Source organism: Caloenas nicobarica, chromosome 3 (genome assembly GCF_036013445.1).
Source record: "Caloenas nicobarica isolate bCalNic1 chromosome 3, bCalNic1.hap1, whole genome shotgun sequence".
Taxonomy (NCBI): domain Eukaryota; kingdom Metazoa; phylum Chordata; class Aves; order Columbiformes; family Columbidae; genus Caloenas; species Caloenas nicobarica.
In genome coordinates, this window is record NC_088247.1 from 74,898,782 (window position 1) to 74,923,003 (window position 24,222).

At 37.1% G+C, this 24,222-nt stretch overlaps 1 protein-coding gene across 2 annotated transcripts; it reads left to right on the forward strand.

The window, feature by feature from the left end:
- Positions 1-178: 178 nt before the first annotated feature.
- CEP43 (centrosomal protein 43) lies at positions 179-23,059 on the forward strand. 2 transcript variants are annotated; one of them, XM_065631400.1, is made up of 12 exons: positions 179-273; positions 4,215-4,268; positions 6,240-6,294; positions 6,918-7,006; positions 8,826-8,960; positions 9,750-9,833; positions 13,969-14,186; positions 17,389-17,498; positions 18,815-18,883; positions 19,614-19,653; positions 20,298-20,391; positions 20,797-23,059. In XM_065631400.1, exons 1-12 carry the CDS (start codon positions 184-186, stop codon positions 20,869-20,871), a joined length of 1,113 nt encoding a protein of 370 aa, XP_065487472.1. In that variant the 5' UTR covers positions 179-183; the 3' UTR covers positions 20,872-23,059. The 2 variants fall into 2 exon arrangements, with proteins under 2 accessions (XP_065487472.1, XP_065487473.1); XM_065631401.1 differs by lacking the exon at positions 6,918-7,006 and having other exon boundaries at positions 6,240-6,254.
- Positions 23,060-24,222: the final 1,163 nt, after the last annotated feature.

Sequence of the window (24,222 nt, forward strand, 5' to 3'; positions counted from 1 at the left end):
CGCCCGGCGGCCGCGGGCTCGCTTTGTCCCCTTTCGGGTCGCTACCGAGGGCGGCTGCCGATCCAGCGCGCCTCGTTTCGTCGGGTCTGCTGCTGGGCTGATGCCTCTCCCAGCGGCTGAGGCGAATCTGCCGGCTTCGTCATAGCGCTAGCGCAGTTTGGGCGGTTGTCAGGGAGAAACAAGATGGCGGCCGCAGCGACGGAGGAGGACACGGAGCTGCGGGACCTGCTGGTGCAGACGCTGGAGACCAGCGGGGTGCTTAATAAGATTAAGGTGGGGGGAAGGAGAGCCTCTCGTCCGCGCATACGGGGATGGGGGGAGTGCCGGCTGGCGGCGGTTAACGGCACCGCCCAGCCCAGGTCGGGGAGGGCGGGCTGAGACTTCCCGGGTTTCGTCCTCTGTCGCTGCCGTTTCCAGCGTGGGTTCCCGGCTGGGGCCCTCTCTCGGCGTCGGGGCCTGGCGGTGGCGCCTGCTTTCCCCGTGGTGCTTCCCGGCTGCTCGGCCTGGGGCTCGGCGGGGTGCCGGGTCCGGCGCCTGCCTTGCGCGGTACAGCCGGGGCGTGCTCGAGGCGGAGCCGAGGGCCCGAGGCCTGACCGCCCCCCGCGGGCTTCCCGGCGGCCGCGGGACTGGCGAGGCCGCCCAGGCGGGGAGCTCGGCGCCCGTTTTCGCCCGCCGTAGATACCGTGTGGCGGCAAGACTTCTCTTGCTGCCGCCAAACCCGTTGGAAACATTCAGCCACCGGGTGGTGTTGGGTAGGGTGGACAGAGTTTCTCTCTGCTTCCGTACAAAAAGCACCTATTGAAAAATTCAAGCAGGAGTCCTTGAGGGTCGCTGTTTAAACGTTCTTTTTGAACGCGGGTTGCTTGAGTTGTGTCTTGGAGGTTTGCTAAACCTGGGAACCCTGGGGATGCTGCCTCCCTGGAGGGAACAAATCATGCTATCTACATGCTCATCATTGCTGAGTACAGCTACCTGAAAGGAGGTTGTAGCATGGAGGGTGTTGGTCTCTTCTCCCAACTAGCAAGTGATAGCACAAGAGGAAATGGCCTCAAGTTGCGCCAGGGAAGGTTTAGATTGGATATTAGGAAAAAATTCTTCATGGAAAGGGTTGTCAGGCATTGGAACAGGCTGCCCAGGGAAGTGGTGGAGTCATCAATCCTGGAGGTGTTTAAAAGACATATAGATGAGGTTCATAGGGACACGGTGTAGTGCCAGGGTTAAGTTATGATTGGACTCAATGATCTTGAGGGTCTTTTCCAACTGAAATGATTCTATGATTCTATGCTACATTAAGAAAGTTTGGGCAAGATAGTGTTGTAGTGGGGATTTCACTACTTCTAAGCCTGTGGTGTAGTGTGTCAGAAAGAATACAAAAATTTGTTCCATGGATTCTTGTTCAAGTTAGAAGCTTCTAGCAATAACTATTGTGTACTGTAGAGAGCTATACAGATATGGAAGTGTAAGAACTGCTGGATTCCCTTCTAAGCTATAGGAGAAATGAAGTTTGGATTTCAGATCAAGGATGGTGACATTTATCCACAGCGTTCTGTTTTAAGTATTCAAGAGGTGGATGATCATTGCTAATATTTCAGGCACAGTTCAACAGCTGAGGTGGTTAATGGATGTGAGAGCATCTTTGTGTGTGTACTATGAAGTCCACTGAATTTTGGGCTAGTTGTCGTACTTTTCAACAAAACGGTATTATTAAAAATGTGTTGTTCTGGCATTTCAAGTGTATAATCCTTTTTTAAATTCCAGAAGTCAATGAAGATTCTAGCTCGTGTAGCTGTAGTTTAAGTAGGGAGATAAGTATGAAATAGGCCTTTTGGACCTCTCACGTAGTGTTAACGAAGAAAAGTATGGTGATAATAAAATTATAATTAGAACATCACAAGCCAATTGGGTTATATTGAGCATGTGAGCTGTGGTTTCCTAATTCCTGTTTTTGTGTAGTATGCAAGTTTTTGTACTATGGTTGCCGGTTTGTTGAGTGACTTGTCTCAGGTCCTGAAAAACCTGTATGGCATTGTCCATCCTACTGTGTACTATGATTCATATGCTTGTATTGGGGTGATTTTTCCTGTGCCCTCAGCTTTGTTATTGTTGCTTTTTACCTTCTCATGAATCTGAGAATTACTGCTTTAACCTCATACAGATTCTGGTGTATGATTCTGTGTCTAAATTCGTTCAGATGATATTTTGAGAATATCTTGCTATGGTCTGAGCAGTACCCACCTCAAAGGATGAAGGTCAGGGTGCTGGAATGGTGTAAACCTTCCTTATGGAGATAGTACAGGAGTGTTTATCTTCAAACTTACAGTGATGCTCACAATATTGAAAGACCACTTGGAGGGTTGCTTATCTGTGGAGAGTCTGTAGGGTGGTATTTAGATGATGCAGGTAAGCAAAGGGACATGCAGTAAATACCACTGGAATTATCCTGTAGTGATGAGGTCCCAACCTTAAGGATATTGATTGGGCACTAATGGAAATAGAAGATGAACCTGCTATGAATGGGGAATAGCAACATCTAGGAAAAATTGACAGTGTGTCATTAAATAGATGAGAGGAGTTAGAAAAGCACCTCAGTCTGTATTTAAAAGCCACTGAGTTGGACCTAGAGGGGTGGAGCAGGCAAACAATCAGTTATGTGAAAAGGAGTGACAGCTGTGATATTGTTCCAAAATCTCAAACAGATCAGACTCTGGATCAGCTTATGTAATGGCAACTACTTTGTTCTTCAGTCTCATGATCAAGACCCCTAAGGGAGTTTACCCCTACCCACATGTAGTGGCTGGTATCTTGTTTTGAACAGTTGTAGTAGTCAGTCTGTTTCACAAATGCTTTGTTCTTCTTCTTCTTAGGTAAGTATACGTGATTTCTGTGGCTTCAGTGGAAAGCGAAGTCAGCCTTGCCACTATTTGAAGTTTTTCATAGTGACATTAGACTAAATAAACACATTATCAGCTCTTGGTCATAAAGTTAAATGTAAACTGATTTTTGTAAGAATAATAATATTTAAATTAATGGGTTGTAAGAAGATTTGCTGATCAAATGCTGTACCCCAGCACCTGAAAAAATGTAACTGCAATGTCAGTATGACCATTGCATACAATTGTGGTAAGCATTTTGCACTTCTTTTGATGGGAAATCTTTTAAACTTCTTTTGCACTACTTTTTATCCTTTAAAAAGGTGCCTAAAGAGGGTTATGCATTAAAAGGAAGTATTTATTTTTTTTTTTCCAATGAAGGATTTTTTGTTGGTTGTGGGAAGGAACAGTTACAGAGAAATACGTGTTTATTTACCTTTTGTAATATACATGAGAAAATCCAGACACTCTTCATATTGTTCTTATTCTTAAAAAATCTTATGGAAATCAGTCCTCCTTTAAAAGCTTGATTTCTTCTTTGCTTTTGAGAAAACTGGCATACGGTGTAGCACTGGCTTTTATAGTTTTTTACTGCCGTGTTATCTACCGGCTACTTCAAAAACTACTTCATCAAATGTAATGTATGTTGTCCTTTTGATATATTCAATGAAAGAAGTAGAGAAACTGGAGGGTTTAAAAAAAATCTTTAAAATAAAATTAAATGAGGCTTAAGCTTAAATATTCAAGGTAGTCTTTAAAAGCATTTCAATCCTTGATATTAAGATATTCAGAATTGATTAGGTAAAGCCTCACTACAGGAATATTTGAGTGACTGGTATTATGCTCTCTTCCTTTAAAAATGCAGTTTCTTTGAGTGTGGTCTGACAAGGAATCGTAGGAATTTAATTATCTTAACATTAATTTTAAAAATGTATTATTACGAGCTATTCATGTCTCCTGAGCAAATTGTATGTGAAGGGTAGGTGTTTCAAAACTACCTTAAAGAGCTGGATTTTTAACTCAGAAGAAACTAATAAGAGCTAATACAGGTAATTTGGAATCTTTTTGTGTATGAAGAAATAATTTGGTAAATCTTGTATCAAATGCACCCCCCTTACCAAATGCCCTTCCTCCAGCTTGTTCTCAGACTAAAACTCTTCTTTCTTGGCCTCAAGTCACATTGCCTGTAATTTTAAATGTCTTAATTGCATTCATGTAAGATTACAATCAGTGCCAAGTTGCTTGAGGAGAAACAAATAGCTGCTAAGCTACTTGCTGGCTATTTGCATAGGGAAAACAGTGCTTGTAGAAATGCTCTTTGTTTTTTTCTTTTTTGTTTGGCAGGCAGAGTTGCGAGCTGCTGTTTTTCTGGCATTAGAAGAACAAGAGAAAGTAGAGGTAAGAAAACCTTTAAAAATAAATTTAAAAAAAATCAGAATCCTGATAGTTCTTCTTGTAGAATTAAATGTAATGATTTTAATAGTTTCTATTTGTGAAATGTAACAAGAGAAAATGATGTATTGCTGCATAAGAGCGTCATGCTTAAAGAACACAAAACAGGACTATCAGGGTGTTTCCTGATGTTTAGAAATAGGAATTGTTACATAGCCTTTTGAAACTGTAGCTTTAAGTAACTGTCTCTCTCTGCTGGTTTTATATTGCTTTTGTCCAATTGACCAGAATAACAAAATATCTTTTCCATGGAATACTTTTTAAAAATCTAGTTGACTGATCAAGATTTTATCAAATTGGCATAATATCCTTTGAAATGTAAAATATTATAGCAGGTCTTTTTTTTTTTTTTCACAACTGTATTGTGAAAGCAATTTAATGCAGCAACTTTCCAAGTATACTAATGGTTTTGGTATTTCTCATGAGGATATTGTAGGCTTACTTCAGGACAATTTGCTTACATTTAAGGAAGAATTTTGTGTTAAGAGATGGACTATGTACTGATACTTGATAATATAATGATATTAAAGGTATGTGATACTAACATAATTTAAGTAACAATACTGGTGTGGTATGCAGACACTAGTTTTGTGACCCCTTCTACTGCTGGCATTGCCTTGTTGCCTCTGTCTCTCCATTCTTTAGAACTAGAGAGGAGAGGGTGCTGTATGTCCAGGCTCTGTTTCTAAAAAGAATGGAAAACTGTCCTATTCCTCTATTGGTTAGACGGTTGTGCTTTTACTGGAAAATTGCAGAGCTGAAACAGACGTTATTGTGACTTTAGTAAGGAGGGGAAGTAGTTATTCTATGGTAAGGGGTTCTATATTCCATATTCATAATCTGAGATTGCTGAAGAGACATAATGGAAGAGTGATATAACAGGACAATGCCATGTCTTATGGGAAGCTTCAGCGTATTATAGATTACCCAGAGACCAACCTCACAGACTATCTGGAGAGTAATAGGGCTGATGAGAGATTTGCTACAGGTGATCTCAGCTCACCCTTTTTTCAAAAGGCATAAATGTATCACAGTATTTTAATTTTATGCTCTAGAGACACTGAAAATATGTTAATATTTATCACTACTCTGACTTCCTAAATATTAAGCAAGATATTTATTTTTAAGGTGTTAACATTTACTACTATAGTGATAAATACCCATAACAGATCCTTTTATTTGAGTTAGGTTCTTACGCAGGATATTTTGATATGATAGGAATGGCATTTAGAATTTGGTTTGAAAAATCCCTGAACAATATCGGCAAACCCAAATATAGTACATTGACTTATCTCTGTTTAAAAAGTAAAGTTGAAGAGAGCAAATCTAACAAGGGAGAAAAACCATTTTCATAATATCTTTGAAGGTCTTTTAATTAATAGAAGATTAGTATTGATTTGTGAACCACCAATTAGCATGGTCCACACTTTTTCTAGATTATTTGTAAATTCCTGGTTTTTAAAACATGGGACTGAATTTCCTTAAACAAACTTGGCACTATATTAGAAGAGCAATTTGGAAAGTTAACTGCTTAATTCACCTTTTTAATCATTAAGTAGATAAAAATCAGCATGCTATTAAGAGTTTTTGTGAAAATACTCTAGCTCTTTTTATAATAGAAATACTGACACAATTTTAATTTGCTTAAGTAAATGGCTCTGCAGGTTTTGCTGGTAGGTAGTAGAATTAATACAAAGGTAGATTTGTTTTTGTTTTGGTGGGTTTTTTGTTTGTTTTTTTTGGTTGTTATTGTTTTTTGGGGGGTTGGTTGGTTTGTTTGTTTTAAAGAAGTGAATGACATGTGCCATGCATCACTGTGGAACAGTGCACACCAAAACACAAACTTGCTGTGCTTTTCAATTTCTTGCTAGTATGAGGATGATGTTAATTGCTGTTTGTTTTTTGCTTTTTCAACAGAACAAAACGCCTCTGGTAAATGAAAGCTTGAAAAGTTTTTTGGGTACAAAAGATGGTAAGTTCTTTGTTTAGTATACCTCCCAAAGTAATAAAAATAGGGAACAAAGGATTAAATCTTTGCATATTTTATTAACAGTACAATCTTCATGACATGTTTCTGTTCATGCAGAGTAGAAGTCAATCTATAATTTTTTAAGTTAATATTGCTGAAGTTGTGTTTTTAACTGAGGTGGCTAATGCTTTTAAATGAGTATTTAATCTTGAGTTATGATTATGCTAACTCAGAGCCATTCTATAACCAATAAAAACAGTAACCCATGAAAATTTACTGTAGAGGTACAGTAGTGAATGCACACATCGAAGAAATGCCAAAATGATATCTTTAAAACAGCTGAATAGTTTAAAAATATTCTTGCACCTGAATTTTGTAAGTAATCTCTATTTGTGCTCCTGCAATATAGCTGACTTAAATAATTTTGATACGATGGCCGAGTTAGAAATTAGAGAATGGGTATACAAGTTAGCTATGTGGGTGGTAGTCTGCTGAATGTTCAAATGATGTTTGTAGGAGTGTTGAATCAATGTAGATGTTCATACTGAAGCCATGTTAATGTTAAATCTTTGAAGTAAGAATTATTTCTGTGTGGTGTATTTTTACTCTTCTTGTTTCCTTTTTAGGTCGCTTGGTAGCAGGTCTTGTTGCAGAATTTCTACGTTTTTTCAATCTTGATTTTACATTGGCTGTTTTTCAGCCTGAATCAAGCACAGTAAGATATACTGGTTTTATTTGTATGCTATGCTGATTGATTGGTGTGCATGGCAATGAATACAGAAGCTATAGTAGATTTGTTTAAGCTATTTGCTTGTGTTTATTCTAAATATTTTTTAACATTTAGTCTGTAAAAGGTACTTATTGCCATAAAGGCACTTACTCTAGGAAAGCATGTTAATACAAGTGAAAATTCCCTTTATGAAAAATTAATGCTTGATAATATGTTAATTCTGAATAAACAAACTACTAATTTTTGTGAAATCACATAACAGTATATGCAACAGAATACTCCTGCAACACTTTTGTGCCAGTAGTTTTACTATATCATGGTATTAAGTTGGTATAGTTACATGAAAATTAAAATAATGTCAGTAATCTATTCTGAGAGAAATTTCAGTGAAACAAAGGACTTTGTGGAAATGCACATGACAAAAAGTGATTGAATAATTCAGTTGGAAGGGACTTATGATGATCATGTAACCCAACTGATTGATTTTAGGCTTTAGATATTGGGTCAGAGGTTTTTTAATCATGTTTGTCCCTTTATTATTTTATGATATAAAGGTTTTAATAATAAATTTGGGGTTGAAACAGTTCCATTTAACTGAAGAATTTATCTTTACATCTCAAATACTCATTTTTATTCTCAATATCAGTTTAAATAGTTAAAATCCAACTTCGTTAAATCAATTAATCGACTTCTGTTCCTCAGAAGTTCATATTTCTTTTTAGGGGCTTAATCAAAGAAAATCTCACACACCCTTGTCCTTTGCCAAATAGCCTTAGCTGCATTTACTGCACTAGGACACATCTATACAAAGATTCATGTTCATGCTACCAAATAGAAAGAGTCATGCTTTCTGTCGTGTTGTCACTCACTCTTCGGAGCTTCATTCTCATTGTAAAGCATCTCATGCACTTTGAAATGTCCCCTTTTTCCAGTAAAAGTCTTTTTCACCTATTGCAGTGCATATATGAAATTTGGTCAAAGTTAAGCAAGTTGGCCAAGACTGTTGCATATAGCACTAAAAGATTTTTACTTTGTCTTCCTCTGCTAGCCCCTGTCTCTAAGCAGTTTGTTGCATTGTCTCTTTATCCTCCATGTTTCAGTGTGTTTGACTTGTGGTGGCTTGCTTCAGTGTTTGCTTGACCAGTGTTTTGATAAGAAGTACCTCTAAATCATAAGGTTTCAAGATGAACTGGCGCTCTTTGCAGTATTGCCATTTTGAGATTATGTCAACTAACCTGGGTTTGCTGCAGCATTCTGTTTCTGCTTTAATGTGAAGTTCACTTTTTAAAACTTTCTTTCTTCTTTTTTGGCTGATATCAAGTCACTTTCATCCCTGTTTATGTCCAAACCCATGGGGTTTTTTAAAGTGAAACAGACTGAAACTAAGCGTTGACCTGTGTTGGTGTACTTCCATATGCAGAGGAATGGAGATTCTCCATCGTCTGTGAATTTGCTGGAACCACTGGCTAGGTGTCCTAGGATCCACTTTTAAATGTGATAGGCTAAAGTAACTTGCCCATGTAAATCCTTGAATACTGAAGCATGTTCGTGATGAATACTTGCATATTTAAAACTACTTTGGATGGTCTGTGATAGGTTCAGGTACAGATCAGAAGTAAATGATGTAATAGGTTATCATTACTTTAGTCCGCATTTAACAGGAAGTCTTAAATAATCACTGTTTGGTCTTATTAAATAGCAATATTTTGACTAAAAATCATTAGTAGTTATATTACAAAATATGTTTTCTGGCAGTTATTTCTGTGTTGTGATTTTCTTTTTTTTTCTTCCCTCCTTTCCCCAGCTAAATGGCCTTGATGGTAGAGAAAACTTAGCCCGAGATTTGGGAATTATAGAAGCAGAAGGTACTGTGAGTGGTCCCCTTTTGTTGGAGGTTGTTAGAAAATGTCAGCAGAAAAAGATTTCAGGCAGTGGAGAAGTAAGTAGTGTTAACGTGTAATTTCTTTCTTCATAATTCTTTTTTCTTTTTTGTTTCAATAATGAAAGTTAAACTGAAGTTAAGAATACTTGGCTGTAGTTGTAGTATTACACTGTTTCAAGTCTTTACTATAGTTAGTATAATAGGAAATGCCTTCAACATAACTCACCAGAAAACAATGCTGATAGTCACTATTCTATTACTTCTGATGTTACCCTAGTACTCTTTAATAATATTCTGCTACAACATAGTAACACAGAGTGAACTCAGACAAATGACACAAAACAACAAAACACTGTGTCGCTTATTTTCTGATTTCTAGTGCAGTTTGACAATGCTTTTGCTTGTACCTATTTTCTTTGGTGTGCTTCTAAGTTTAATATTACCTGAAAAGCCTAGAATTGGTTGCGTTAAAAGCTTGAAAGCTTTTCTGAAAACATATGCATTTGAAACTAAATATATGAAAATATTGAATTACCTGAAGGTCATGACAGTAACATTTTAAGGGAATATATAATCAAGTTGTTAATTATATGAATGAAATCTAACCAGTAGTGTTTGATTAGTCTCTGTCATGAACATGGATTGAAAGAAAATTCTCTGCACCCAAGATGCATTTGGTACCCCAATGAAAGCTTAAATTCAGAAGTAGCTGTCATAGACTTCCTAACATAGCATTATGGTGTCACAGCTTGCATACTGAGTGAGTGAGGATGGTAGCCTTGTTGTTGGATGGTATTATGACACAAATCAATATATTTTAATAAGTGTTTATGTGAAACTTCTTAGGTGGCTCCGGTTCTAAGTGACAGCCTGTGCCCCACGTCAAAATCATCTGATGGAAGATCAAGTACACACCCTATACAAAATAAGGTAGGATTGTTTATATGTAATGAAAAAGCTACATAACATACATGAAATAAGACAAGTAAAAAAGAGAAGTCCTATGAAACTGTGGATACGATGGCATTGATTTAAATGATCTGCAAAGTCCTGTACATTTCTGACTGGGCAGGTGACAATGCGCACACAGCCTCTGTGAGACACAGACAGCTTGGAGCTATTATAACCTGACTGTTTATCAGGCAGCTGGCTGATTGCTGCTTGCATTGGGAAGTTGTTAGGGTACAACTGTCAATGTGTTGGGGCCTGTGGCTTTCTTTTCACTGTTGCTTCCTGTTAGTCTGTATTAAGTAACATCTTCCAGTCCTCTTAAACTCCTCTACATTTGACCAGAGGATCTCAATCTGATCAACAGGTTGAGAATTATGGGGAAGTGTAGGGCACAGAAAGGGGCATGATCACTTAAGCCTCTTTTCCACAAGAAACCAGCTACTCACTGCACCCATTAAAAACAAAAAAAAAACAAAACAAACAAAAAACAAAAGCCCCAAACAAACAATTTAAAAAGCACCACAACACACAAAAAGCAACAAAAACCCATTCCTCCCCCTAAACAAAATACCCCTCAAAACAAAACCAAAAAAAACCCTGAAACAGAATTAAAAAAAGAACAGAAACACCAAAGCAAAACAACTTTGATTCAAATACTAAAGTCTGTTCAAATTATTGGTATAATCTGATCACATAAAAAGTAAAACCAGCTTTTTTCAGGATTATTGGAGATAAATTAAAAGCTTTCCAACTCACTAAGGAAAGTTGAGAAATATAACATTGCATAGGTTTTATTGTTTGTTTATTCATTTCGGAGAGGGAGTGGTAAGGCTAAAAGAAAATAAAATTACAGCTCAGTTTGAACCTGCTTCATTTTCTTCTCGTTCTTCAGTTTTTTTGCCATTGCAAAACCAGAAAACTGTACCATTTGGAAAGCAAGCTTCATTTCAAGATTAAGTTACTTTATTAATTGCTGTGCTTGTTGATGGTATCTTAAAAGCTAATATTTCTGTAACTGACCTTTGAATAGGAATTCTAATAATTTCAGACCTCCTTTAGGAGAGGATAGTTCTTGCTTGGTACCAGATTTTAAACCAAAACAAATACACTAAAAAGATCAGAATGCTGATTAAATATCACTGTTACTAATACTGTTGCTTCATACCTGAGCCCCTGCTTTTGTCATAGAGTGGTTCTAGATTAGCTAAGAAGAAATGATGATGAGTTAGAAGTCATAAATATTCCATTCTTCCTTGCATATACCACCTTTCATCTTGAGTTTTAAGTTAGTTTGTTTTAAACAAGTAGGTCAGAAAGAAAAGAACTAAATGTTTGTTACATGGGTTTTCCTCAGGAAAAAAATACTTGAGGAGGAAAAAAGTAGTTCTGGTAGCTTTTAAATTAAACCAGCTTTCATACATGTTTTTTTTCTGGATATGCATGCACATGTCTCAAGGCTGGTCTAACCTCTGTTATGAATCTTATTCCTTTTTACAATCCAGTTATGCAGGTGTGGGGTTTTTTGTGGTTTGTTTTTGTGGGGTTTTTTTGGTTTTTTTTTAAAACTTCTGCCCTTTTTGCAGTGGTTGAACTTGACCAGCAAGTCCAAAATACCTTAGTTAGGGGAAGGCAGAGACATAAGCACAGAGAAGTATAGTATCTTAAGACTTGTTTCATTATAAAACTAGATTGATAAGAATGAGTGTTAAGTCATGCCTGGAAACTCAGCTACAGAGGCGGTATAATAGAGTAGTAACAGTCATTTCTGTTGTTTAAGGTTATAACAAGGATAAATCACAGTCTTAGTTCTTTTATAACAGTTGTTTTGGCCTGTACAAAGCAGGAACTCCTGTACCCAGCTCAAATAATGCTGTCCAAGCTGGGCAGAAAATAAAAATAATATCTGAATGATTTCCAAAGATTAGTGCTGTTTTCCAGAAGTGATACTGTATTGCAGTTCATTGTATTCTTCTCTGTGTTGAGACGGTCAGAATTCTTTTTCAGGCTGCTATCAACCGTTTTTAGATATACTAGTCCACAGATGCAAAGCTCCTCTTATTGACTGACTTTAGCTTAATGATAGTGATTTTGACTGGTGCAGTTAATAGTGGCATTTTTTTAATGTGTATAGACTTAATCCCCAATAAGTATGTGGACATGAGAAAGTGATTCTAAGGTCTAAGTTTTGGAGAAACTACCAGACAGGAGTATTTAATTCTGACTAAGAAGTATTGAAGTATGGTAAAAGATCATTCGTTGAATCGTGTTTCCTGCTTATTTGTTTTTTGTTTGGTTGGTTTTGTTTGTTTTATTTTTAAGGAGAGTTTTGTGCATTGTCAGAACATGACCGTTAAGAGTTGAATACCTAGGGCATGCAGCAGCAGCTGAGGCGGTGATAACACTTTTATTTAAGTCCTTGTTCTAATGTGATAAGATTGCAAGTAGAATATAATTTCCAACAAGTTGGAATTTATGATCAGGCTTTTTGCATTCTTTATACCCATCTTCAATGGCAAGCAAATGGTAATTCCATTGCAGTGAGAGACAGATGAGCATGGAGACCTCATTGTGGCTGCAGCTTCCTCACAAGGGGAGGAGGAGGGGCAGGCACCAAACTCTTCTCTTTAGTGACCAATGACAGAACCTGAGGGAATGGCAGGAAGATGTGCCAGGGGAGCTTTAGGTTGGACATTACACAAAAGTGTATTTTTCTCAGAAACAAGAGAAAATTGTTTCTGTATGGATGTTTCCTCATAGAAACAGCAACAGCTGGTGGTTGGACTACATAGGCCTCTAAGAATAAGTACTGGAAATCTTAATGGGACTATAATTCTTAGTGTTTTGTTTCATTTTTCCTGGTCCTCTCTCTCCTTGGAAAAGGCAGGATGAGACAACATTCTGCCCGTGCAACATTGAGTAAAAATAAAGCAGGAGGAAATTTTAGCTAGTCCCAGCTGGAGCAAAGTGGAAGTTAGGTGAACAGTCTAGACTTCCTGACTGAAACTTGAGATTCTCTGGTGGTTTTTGAGCAAACCTGTGAGCTGAACTGACTTTGTCTGTGACTTGGCAACCAACAGATGTAATGTAGAAGGGAGCATGCTAGGAGAGACCAAGACCACAGCTCTTGGCAGCTACAAAGAATCACACTTATTTAAGTGCAAGTGTGAAACCACAGGCTGATTTATTAACACCATTAGTCTGAAACCCAAGGTAGGCATCTTGGTCTTTGAATCCTTAGTCATGGTTAATATATCACTACAATTTGAAAGTAGTTATTTCACTTTGGGAAAACTTTACAATATGTGAATTCAGGCAAAGGCAAACTGTTGTGCCTCTAGTTTCTCCAATGAGATAGCAGCAACTCATTCTCTCAGGCCCCAGAACAGAAAAGTAGTTGTAATTTCTCTTTTAATCCAGTAAGGGTACAACTAAGTGCTTAATTTTCAACAACAATTCTGTTTCTCCAAGATAGGAAATAGAAATATTGGAGGGAGAAAGTGTCGCTAACTGCAGTCTTATGCTTGCTACTTTAAAACCTAATATTGTACTGCAGAGATTACCATTTAATATGGAAGTCAGAGAAATAGCCATGGGTTTAAATTCATTGATTGTGGCTGTAACTAATATTTTTTTATAGACCAGTTGCAACATAATACCTATAAGGCATCATGCATCTTTCAGACTGTAAAACAAACCAGCTCCCCTATAGTCAAAGCTAGGAAGTAAGAATCAATCTGTATATAGACTTTATTTGATGACCAATATTTTTTAAAACTGGTTGCTTTTATAATAGAGGTGATCCAGATAGTACAGCAATGCAGAGGATGGAACAATTTTTTTTAAAGGCAGCAACAATAAAGCACACTTACTTTCTAAAGTAATAAAATGACATTTTTCTCTAGTGTGATTGCTGATGATACTAATACATTCCTAAGAAGTACTATTAATTTGAGTGAATTTTTTATAAAGTGATGGTAGGTGTATATTGTATGTTGTATGTTTATATTACCACCTTGCAGTATTACAAGACATAAACCTGGTTTATATGGGTTTTCTTCAAGATAGATAAATTACTTATTACTTTCAGTGAGGGGTTTTTTCTTTATCTTTCAAGGCTTCTGAAACCACTCAAAGTGATGAAAGTGTCTCATCAGGAGAAGCAAGCAAAAGAAGCATTCATTTTCTGCCTAATGAAACAAAACTAGATCCTCAACTAGAAAACAAAGACTTAAATACCAAAGAAAAAAGTGATCCAGGTGTGGATGAAGATGATGTAGAGGGAGATTCTTTTTTTGATGATCCTATACCCAAACCAGAAAGAACTTATGGCTGGTAAGTAATGTGGATGTTCTACTTAATACGGTTTTATTTTGTCCTCAATACGCTTGCAGGCCTTTGAGAGCTAGCTGATGTTTGGTTACTGGCGCTTCTAAATGCAAGTGTTGAGATCTGTAACATTTTATTTCTGAAACGTGCATTTCTGTGATTCTGTTCTCTGAAATGCACAGTGTCATCTGGCATCTCTTGGATGTACCATGAGTGAAAAACCTGTATCACTGTAAGGTGCATCAGACTATGTAAGGTGGTCCCCAGCTGGAATGAACATGTATGAGGCACAGACATCAGTGTTTCTTCTTGCAGCAGAGCTGCAGTGGTGATCAGTACAAAAGGAAGTGGACAATGACAGGGATAGTGCTTCAGATATCTGTAAGGAGTACAAAAAAATCTGGTGAATGTGTAAACTGGCTCCATAAACTGTGATGTTGTGATTTAGCCCCAGCTGCTGACTAAGCACCACACAGCTGCTCACCTGTTTCCCCTGATGAGATGAGGTAGAGAGTCAGAGTACAAGTGAAAAAACTTGTGGGTTGAGATAAAGATCATTTAATATGTAAAGCAAAAGCTGCACATGCAGCAAAGCAGAACAAGGGATTCATTTACTACTTCCCATGGGCAGGCAGGTGTTCAGCCATCTCCTGGAAAGCAGGGCTCCTTCACACATAACCATTACTTGGAAGACAAATGCCATTACTCCAAATGTCCCCTTCTTCTTCTTCCTACAGCTTTATATGCTGAGCATGATGTCAAATGGTGAGGAATATCGCTTTGGTCAGTTGGGATCAGCTGTCCTGGCTGTGCCTACTCCCAGCTTCTTGTGCACCTGGCACAGCATGAGAAGCTGAGAAGTCCTTTACTACCTAGCAACAACTAAAACATCCATGTGTTATCAACATTATTCTCATTCTAAAATGTAAACCAGAGCACTATACCAGCTACTAGGAAGAAAATTAACTCTATCCCAGCTGAAACCAGGACATGAGAGTACAAAAAGTTTTCTCACAGCGGAGGGTTTCCTCTTCACATTGCAGCATCTTTTGTGTGCGGTTCTGTGTTTTCTGTCAAATGTTATTTCTGTATATGCCAATTTTGCAGATGCTTCTAAAGGGCATTTTTTGTTGTTCATCTATGGAGTGTGACTGAAAAATACAATTTGAAACAAGAACTAGTGACTGAACTATACAACGGCTTTCTTATAAAACTGAAAAACTTATCTTTGTGTTATCATGTCAAGTTATCTCAAATCTTAGCTTAAATATTTCTATTGAGAAATGCTGCAAGATCATTTCATGGTGTTCTTTCACTGTGCTCCAGTAATTGGAGAATTTCTCTGGCTTAGTGGAGATTACAAGAAGAGGATGCGGAAGCATTTGCAAATCAGTTTGACAGTAGCTTCTCTAATGTTGGCTTTTCCTCTAGCAGGCAGAGCAGTATCAACTCTTTGAATTATTGCCACAGTAAATGCTTACTCTTGGAATGGGATCATTCTGGTACAGCATAAGGCAGCAACACCAAGTAAACTAGGTCTATTTGTAGTAAATTAGCTATTTGAGAAAGATTATTTATAATACAGCTTTTGCTGGATGTATTTAGTTGGAGCAGAAGTTTTTTCCTCAAAGAAAAGCGATTTTTCTCTGAAAAATACTGTGTTACAAATAACCCTACTATGCTATTTCTTTTATTTTTTTAAATTGGAAATATCAAGATTAAAACTGCACCTGAGTGCATTTACTCCTCCTTACTCAAGGGTTCATTTAATTAGCCTTTAACCAAAGTCTAACCATGGTAGCAGGTGGTTGTGTTGCCATAAAATAGGTTTAAATAATAAGTTGAGAAAACTAGAAAAGGCTGGAAAAACTTATGAATAATAATAATATTTATTAATTATTGTTTGAGCATTTTTCATATGACAAGAAGGGAAATTCACTTTGAAATTGGGTAAATTGGATTTCTTTAAAAAGACTATCCAAGAAAAAGACTCTTAATTATTCAGTAAAATAAGGAAGAGAAGAGTAGAGAAACTCCCTACAGAAAAAGTTGGTTCCAAATTATGTGTCTGTAGTACAGTCACAGTCCACCAAGTAGTAATTTGTACCTTATAATGTTATTGTGATGTAGATATTATAGTAATTTTCCATAATAGAGTTTGTTGAGTATGTTACTAATGAATGAGCTAGCAACCAATTGTAACTGAGCTGTCTCTGAGTCTTTTGCTTCTACCCTCCTGACAGCTCCTCTAGAGGAGTAAAAAGAACATATTGTTCAGGTGAAATCCCTTTGTGGTATGTTGTGCTGATGTGCTGACTCCCAGGTGATGAGTAAGGAGAGGTGCCAGGGTTGCTTGGTTTGCAAAAAGGTAAATTCCTTATGGGAGTTTCTCCCACTCCTGTAAGAAGGGTGCGTTAGAGAGGAAGGGAGAAAGCGGTTACTAAGGACAGAGTAAGAGATGATGCAAGCTTTCATTGCCCCTAGATCTCTGACCCCTTGTTCAAAATTTTGAGGTGTTTTAATATATGATGGTATGCATGATGCTATAAATATAACGAATGATTCAAATGTTGTCCATTGCTAATAGCAATAGAATCATAGTAACAAACAGTTCTGGTAATGCTAAATGTGAAAATCTCGACCTTTTTAATAGTGTTTCTTTACCATTTACTTGGAAGTAGTGTTTGAACTCAACACTTTAAATATATGAATGGAATAGATATTAGGCAAGTAAACTTTACCTGTAATGATGAGGTCTATCTTGCAATGACTGGGATGTTTTCATTTAGTGAACTGGCTGCTCTTAGTATGAGTAGTTTCTCTTTCAGTTTTAAAACAAACAGTTTAAATACTGATTTATACCTGAATCTATCTTCTTTTGGCTGCATTTACATGTGGGGATAATGAAAGGCTCCTTGATAAAAATAGTGATGCTGCTGAAGGTGCAGGAGCTCTGTCTGTGAAAGAAGGCAGGCAGAAGTCTTTGCATAGGTGAGAAAGTGACTTTCTTACCGAATTGGCACAAGCATCAAGCAAGACATAAACTGCCTCCTGTTTTTAAGATTGCAGAATGAATAGTCCTTTCCCCTTGCTCTTTTTGCTGTAAATATTGCTGGTTTAGTTTTATGACAATTTAAATAACAGAAAATAAAGTCACCGTGCACATTTTACAGCTCTGTGAAGTACTTATTTATTTGGTTTGTTTCAGGAAAACTGAAGCTAATAAAGCAGGAGGTCTAGCATCCCTTTCTGATGTACCACCTCTAAAAAGTGGGTTAAGCTCCCTGACAGGCGCGCCTTCACTAAAGGAGCCAGATAGTAAGTTTTCACATGTTTTTGTGTTTTGATGAATGTAGGAGATATTTCCTGTAATGTAATTAATGAGGTACATGTTCGGATGCAAATGTGATTAAGTAGACCGTATGTGGCCCCCTCGTGGTCGTGATGTGCTTCATAGTAATGCTTTTTTCACTTATTGCATACTGGTTTTGATATATCGTGCTACTATTGGGGCATCTTATGTTTTAGAGCATTAAATACTTCACTGCACTTCTTTTTGTGTGTGTGTGTGTGTAAAGCAGCTTATAGTAGTATAAAATTCTACTGCTCAGTTTTTAACCTAAATTAACTTATTTTTATTATCTTACATTATTTGCATAAATTATTTAGAGATATTTGCTTTCATGTTGTAGAATCTGATCCTGAATACTGGGAGATTGTGCCTGTTTGCTGCTAAAGTTTTTAAGTATTAACAGAGTTCAGAGATGAAAATTGGATGTAATATTACCATACAATACTATAAAATTATATAAGGTTATTGTACTTAGGTTGGGGCAACCCCCAGCATCAGTACCAGCTGGGGGATGAAGGGACTGAGAGCAGCTTTGCAGAGAAGGACTTGGGGCTACTGGTGGATCAAAAGCTGGACATGACAATGTGCACTCACAGCCAAGAGACCCAACTGTATTCTGGGCTGTATCAAAAGAAACTTTGGCCGTCACATCGAGGGAGGTGATTCTACCCCTTTACTCTGATCTGGTGAGACCCCACCTGGAGTACTGTGTCCAGCTCTGGAGCCCTCAGTACAGGAAAGACATGGACCTGTTGGAGGGGCTCCAGAGGAGGCCACAAAAGTGATCAGAAGGCTGGAACACCTCTCCTGTGAGGACAGGCTGAGAGAGTTGGGATGGTTCAATGTGGAGAAGAAAAGGCTCCGGGGAGACCTTATTGTGGCATTTCAGTACTTAAAAGGGGGCTTACAAGAAAGATGGGGACAAACATTTTAGAAGGGCCTGTTGCAATAGGACCAAGGGTTAACAATTTTAAACTAAAAGAGGGGAGATCTAGACTAGATATAAGAAGTTTTTTTTACAATGAAGGTGGTTAAACACTTGAACAAGTTGCCCAGAGAGGTGCAACTGCAGACATTCAAGGCCAGGCTGGATGGGGCTGATCTAGTTGAAGATGTCCCTGCTTACTGCGCTGGGGTGGACTAGATGACCTTGGAAGGTCCATTCCAACCCAAACTGTTCTATGAAAAGAGCACCTGTTATAAGTGGTTGATGGGTACATTTAAGTAGGATCTTATTACTCACAAGTCAGATTTCTGATATAATGCTTTTGTGTTGTTACAGGTTTGAATAGAAACTCTGTTTTGAAAGACCTGCGGTTGGTGAATGCAAAACTGGGTTCGCTAGAATTAGGCAAGTTAACTGTTAAACATGAGTAAGATCTGATGTTTTTAACTCTAAGTTCTGGCCCAGCTTCTCAGAGGAATCTGAGAAACTGAAATGCATGTATTAAACTAAAATCTTCAGCTTTTACCTCTCTCACTCTTTAACACCATCGTGAATCTTACTGGAGTTAAGAGCAAGATCTGATCTAGGGGAATACAGAAAAGAGAAAGCTGATGTCTTATGTGTGGATTAGTATAGTACACATGCAGCAAAAATCGCATTCATTCTGTGTGTATTTTTGCTAATGTCAAGTGATAAATTTTGTGGTCTAGGTTTCTAAGAAAAGAGGAGGTTTATATTTGCAGAAAAAGATAGCCAGACAAGTCTTACTGTTTTTTGGTGGCATATTTACTTGCCTTCTTCACCTTTGAAAGTTGTCTTGTAAGCTTTAGAAACAGCGTGAAAATAATATGATACAAGAATTATCAGCGCTCTCTCAAAATAGAGCTACCGGGTATATAAATTTTTGTCTTCAGTGATGTTGTCAACGTCCTGAAAATATATGTTCAGTTTCAAAACAGTTTATGTAAATGAGATTGAGATTAATTGCAAACTCAGTTTTTCTTCCTAACTTGTGATGTAACCTACTACCACTTTTGCTGGTTCTCAAACCATGTATTTTGGTGAAGGAATAGATTATTTTTGCATTTCCCGAAGAGAGAACTTCTTTGATTAATACCTTTTAAAAATTATTTAGGAAATGGAGATGACGATGAATATGCTGATGACTTCAACAGGTAAGAGAAGGATGATATTGCAGTAGCACAGTATTTAATACATTATTAACATATCCCCTGGCGTATTTGAATTATTTCATAACATTTCAGCTAGTCAGTTGCTAGAATCTGGCAGTATCTCTGAATTCCTTTAAACCTGAGTTTGATGTTTTATTATATATAATTACAAACTTTAAAAAAAATCCCTTTTGTTTAGGGGTAATGAGTTCCTTAAAAACCTGGTGCTGACTTTTAGATGACAAGTTGTTAGTTTTTCTGTGGAAGGGTTTTTTCTTGAACCATGAACTTAGCAATGTTTTAACACTTTAATACTATTAGACAATGAATATGGTGTATACTGAAATATTCAACTAGAAATAAATCATGAGTAGTCAGTAGTGAATATTTAACAGCCTCATCCTTATGATGTGAAGGTATTGGTTTTATAAACTGCAGGATTGAGGGCTAAGTATTTATCAGTATTTTTTATGGCTTCATCGAGGTAGAAAGCCTTTAGTAGTTACAGGGTTTTAAGTTCATGTTTAACTTGCTGGGAAGTGAAATACAAATCAAATGTGAGATATAAATGGAAGGTAAATGTAATATGTGGATGTTTGGAAAGAAAGTCTTTTCTATGTTTTCTATGTTTATGGTTTTCTTTTTAGTACTAGTCATCGCTCAGAAAAAAGTGATATCAGTATTGGTGAAGAAATAGATGAAATTTCGGTGGAAACAGAAGAGTCGAATGCCAGTGATAAAGTATGTTTCTTTTAAAATTGTTCTTTACATTCATCTGATCTTGTCTTGACTTTTTTTTTTTATCCTTCCATGAAGGAATGTGCCATTATCATGGCATTTTACACCTGGTATTCCTACTAAGGTACTATACTGATTAAAGAAACAGAACAAAAGCCCTGCAATTGTTCGGTAGCACAATTCACTGTCTCTGTCTAGGCATTGAAACTGTTTTTAAGACTGGTTTAGTATCCAGCATAGAGATGTCTTATCCCTCTATCTCAAGATCTGTCTGAGCATCTCTTAAAGGAGTTGAAATTTCACTGAAAGAACTTGAGGCCAAAAGGATGCGATACTATATTAAGGACTATATAAGAAATAATACTTACTGTTTCTATGACTTCTGAGTTTATTTCATTTATTTTCTAGCTTGAAGGCATCACGCAAGACCTTACCATTTCTCAATTAAGTGATGTTGCAGACTATCTAGAAGATGTGGCATAGAATTGGACAGCAAAAATGTTTCATTGTGCTGGACTAGAAGACTGCTGTGGACTCTTAATTTCAGACAATCACTTTTTGCTGGAATGTCCACTCCCTATTTGTGCCTTGTGTTTCAAAAAGACTGTGGGTGGAGAAGGCTTTTAAATATTCTTAACAAGAACTAAAAGAAATAGTGCGTTCCCATTTGAGTCTGATATTGGAATTATTTTCCTCATTTGGTCCAGCTAAACCTTTTACAGCAGGAGGTAGACTTCCCAAGCAAAATGTCCGTTGCTGGCAGTGGGCATAGTAAAAAAACCCAATTAATAGAGAACATCTACAGAGAGGCTTGTGGCTCTGTAATGAACTTGCACTGTTACTGTAGCAGTCTGTTGGTTTTTTTTTTTAAGATAACCAAAGCAAGAACTTTCAGAGGTAGTGGTTCACCTCGCACTTCTCTTGACACAATTTTGTCAAGCATGTAGTACATATTTATAGTCACTCTAGCCACAATATCTAATTGCTCCAGACTTACTTGAAACTGCTGTTTTCAGACTCTTCTGAAAGTTGGATTTTTTTTTTTTTTAAAAAAAAAGGCCTATCAAGCTCTCAAAAATATAGCTAAATTTAGGAGCTAAATCTAGCACTAGTCTCAAGTCGGAATATTCTTGTTTAAATATGTTTGTCAAACTGATGTGAAGACCTAAGCTGTTTTTTATGTATGATAATTCCATTAATGTTATCTGTTGTTGAATCACGAAAAGTAATTTTGTAACAATCCACAAATCATTAGCAAAATCCTATTGGTTTTTGATAAGTTTTTAACAGTGCGGTAATGGTTTGTGGAGCTTTTATTATCGAGGGCTCTTCATGTGCTGTAAGATCACTTTCATTCTAGAAAATCCTTGTTACGTAAAAATGAGCGCCAAAAAGTGAAACCACTAACCTTTTGTTCTTCAGATTCTGACTGCTGTACAGAATTAAATCCAAATATTTTAAAATACCATACCGAAGACATTATGGACACTAAGTTCTAGCTAAGAGCAAATTCTTGTGTTTTCAATTACACTTTTGCAAAACAGGGTCAGTAATGGAATCATTGACAGTTCTTTAACGATACTGTTGTACATGGCGCTGCTATAATATATAGGTCATGGACATTTGTAATACTGAAACAAGACTTAAAAATGTGCACTTTTTGAACATCGTGAACACATTTGGAAAATATACATGTAACTGAATATAAATAACTTAATTTTTTTTTTTTTAGGCTTTGTAATTTTTTTCTGGAACACTGTTGGCCTCTCATCGATGGTCACCACAGTGGAAGTAGCATGCTAGACTAAAGCCATTGGTTAAGCATATAGAGCTGCTACTAGTGTTGGATGCTGACTTAAATCTCCTTTTGCACTGGGCCAGCAGGCATGGAAAAGTCCTGCAAAATTAGGCTTGTACAGTACATAAATAATTTGAGAGAAGAGGGGAAAAGCGTGCCTTTAACTTATGTGCACCCCAAAATAGCCAGCAGAAAAAAATCAGAATATTTAGTCATGGTGTTGATGTCTAACTTTGTGCCATACTGTAGCAACTAAACACAGAAGAGAATTTTTTTTTTTACCCCCCAAAAAATCAATGTGCCATAGACTTCAAATAGCAATGATGGTGTAACATATGATACATCTTGTGTAGGGGGAAAAAAAAATCCTTTAAGTATGGGGGAACCTGTGCCTCAAGTTACTATGTATGAAAGGTTTGGTTTGAACTTTTTTTTTTTTTAAGAGCAACACCATGTCTGAAGGAAATAAAATTCCACTTGAATTCCTGGGAACAATTGATTTCTGGCATTCATTTTTAAGGAGTATGGAATAATGTAGAGACAGTGTTGTTTGCTTTTTTACATGTCTTAGGAAAATAGGATGTTCTGTTACTGGTAGGATATGTGGCAATTTATCATACCAAAAGAAGCAAAAAATTTATTAAATTATTTCTAATTGCATTTGAAGATGTGGCCTTTTAAATACCTAATTACGTGTTTTGTTTGTTAACATGACTCTTGTTAACAGCAAAGTGTTGTTCTCTTACCTCGGGGGTTAATTGGAGACCTCACAGTTTGGCTCTAATTTAAGGAAAAGCCAAAAAGTGGTAAGTTTCCATGCTGTTCCTCCTGTGGGTTCTTACTGAATTGTGTATAATAATTCAAATTGCAAAATAAAGCTACTGTGCTGGCTAAATCGTGTTTTTGAAATTTCTTCAATCAAAAATCTTAACATTTAGGAAGTTCAGGAAGCTCTGTGGGTTTTGGGGGTTTTCTTGAAAGATGTTTTTTTTGGAGTTAGTCCAGTCTGCAATGGAGAATGTATGCATGCTCAGGGTTCTTCTAGGTGCAAAGGATCTTGCATTTCCTGATGGTGAATCCTAAAGTCTAATTAAGATGAGACTGAATGGGGTTACTGGGTATCAGTCTGAGTTGTCAGATAAATTATGATTCAACAGACAAAGTGGGGAAAAAAAATCCAGTCTTGATTGGCAAAATTTTGGCTTGTTTACCATTGTTAGAGTTACTTAAATGTGACTCACAAGCTGAGGTCTCTTGAATGCTTGTTTTTCTGTACATGTCAAACTGTATTGTTTGGTATTTTACGTTAAGCTCTTCCCTAAAGGACCTAAAGCAGTTGAATACTCAACCTCATCTGTCTGTTAGAATTAACAACCAGAGATATCTTAAAGATGGAATGTTCCTAAGTGTTCTTCTGGGTTGGTTCTGCCTTTTCCCAGGCATCTCTGTGAACAAAGAAGTGTCTGAGGGGGCACTTAACGACTGCTCTGTGCAGTTCTGTACCAACTAGGTCTGGTTAGGAACATGCTTTTTTGTTAAACACTTAGGCTCTGTAATTTAACAAATCCTGTGATTTCCAGAAGTGAGAAAATTAAGGACTGAGGTATGGCTGATAGTTCCATACCATTAATATAGCTGTGATAACAAGGAAGGATTACAAAAATTATACCTGTCTCCTTTGGTTTTTTTTGTAGTGAAGTTACTGCATTCCACTCTTTCTTTCTTTCTTTTTTTTTTTTAAGTTTTTTTTAAACTAAGTGAGAAACCACAGCACATCTGATCCAATATTTCCTTGTAAGTGATGTTTTCCCCAGCTGTAATAAAACCACTCTGGGCTGTAGACTGTTTTGACAATATGGTCCTTATTTAGGGAGTGTATCTAGCTCTTGGGGCAACTTAAAACATTTCTGTAACTGACAGGATGATTGATGACAACAAAAGGTTTTACTTCTTTGTTTGCTTTTTAGCATAGTAATTTTCACGGATGAAATGCATTCTACAAAGCCCAGGTGTCTTTTCAGGAAAGAATGCAGCCT

Coding starts and splice junctions, on each gene's coding strand:
- CEP43 (XM_065631400.1), top strand. CDS start 184: ATGGCGGCCGCAGCGACGGAGGAGGACACGGAGCTGCGGGACCTGCTG. Junction 17,499..18,814: donor TTCACTAAAGGAGCCAGATA/GTAAGTTTTCAC, acceptor GTGTTGTTACAG/GTTTGAATAGAAACTCTGTT. Junction 20,392..20,796: donor AGTCGAATGCCAGTGATAAA/GTATGTTTCTTT, acceptor TTTATTTTCTAG/CTTGAAGGCATCACGCAAGA.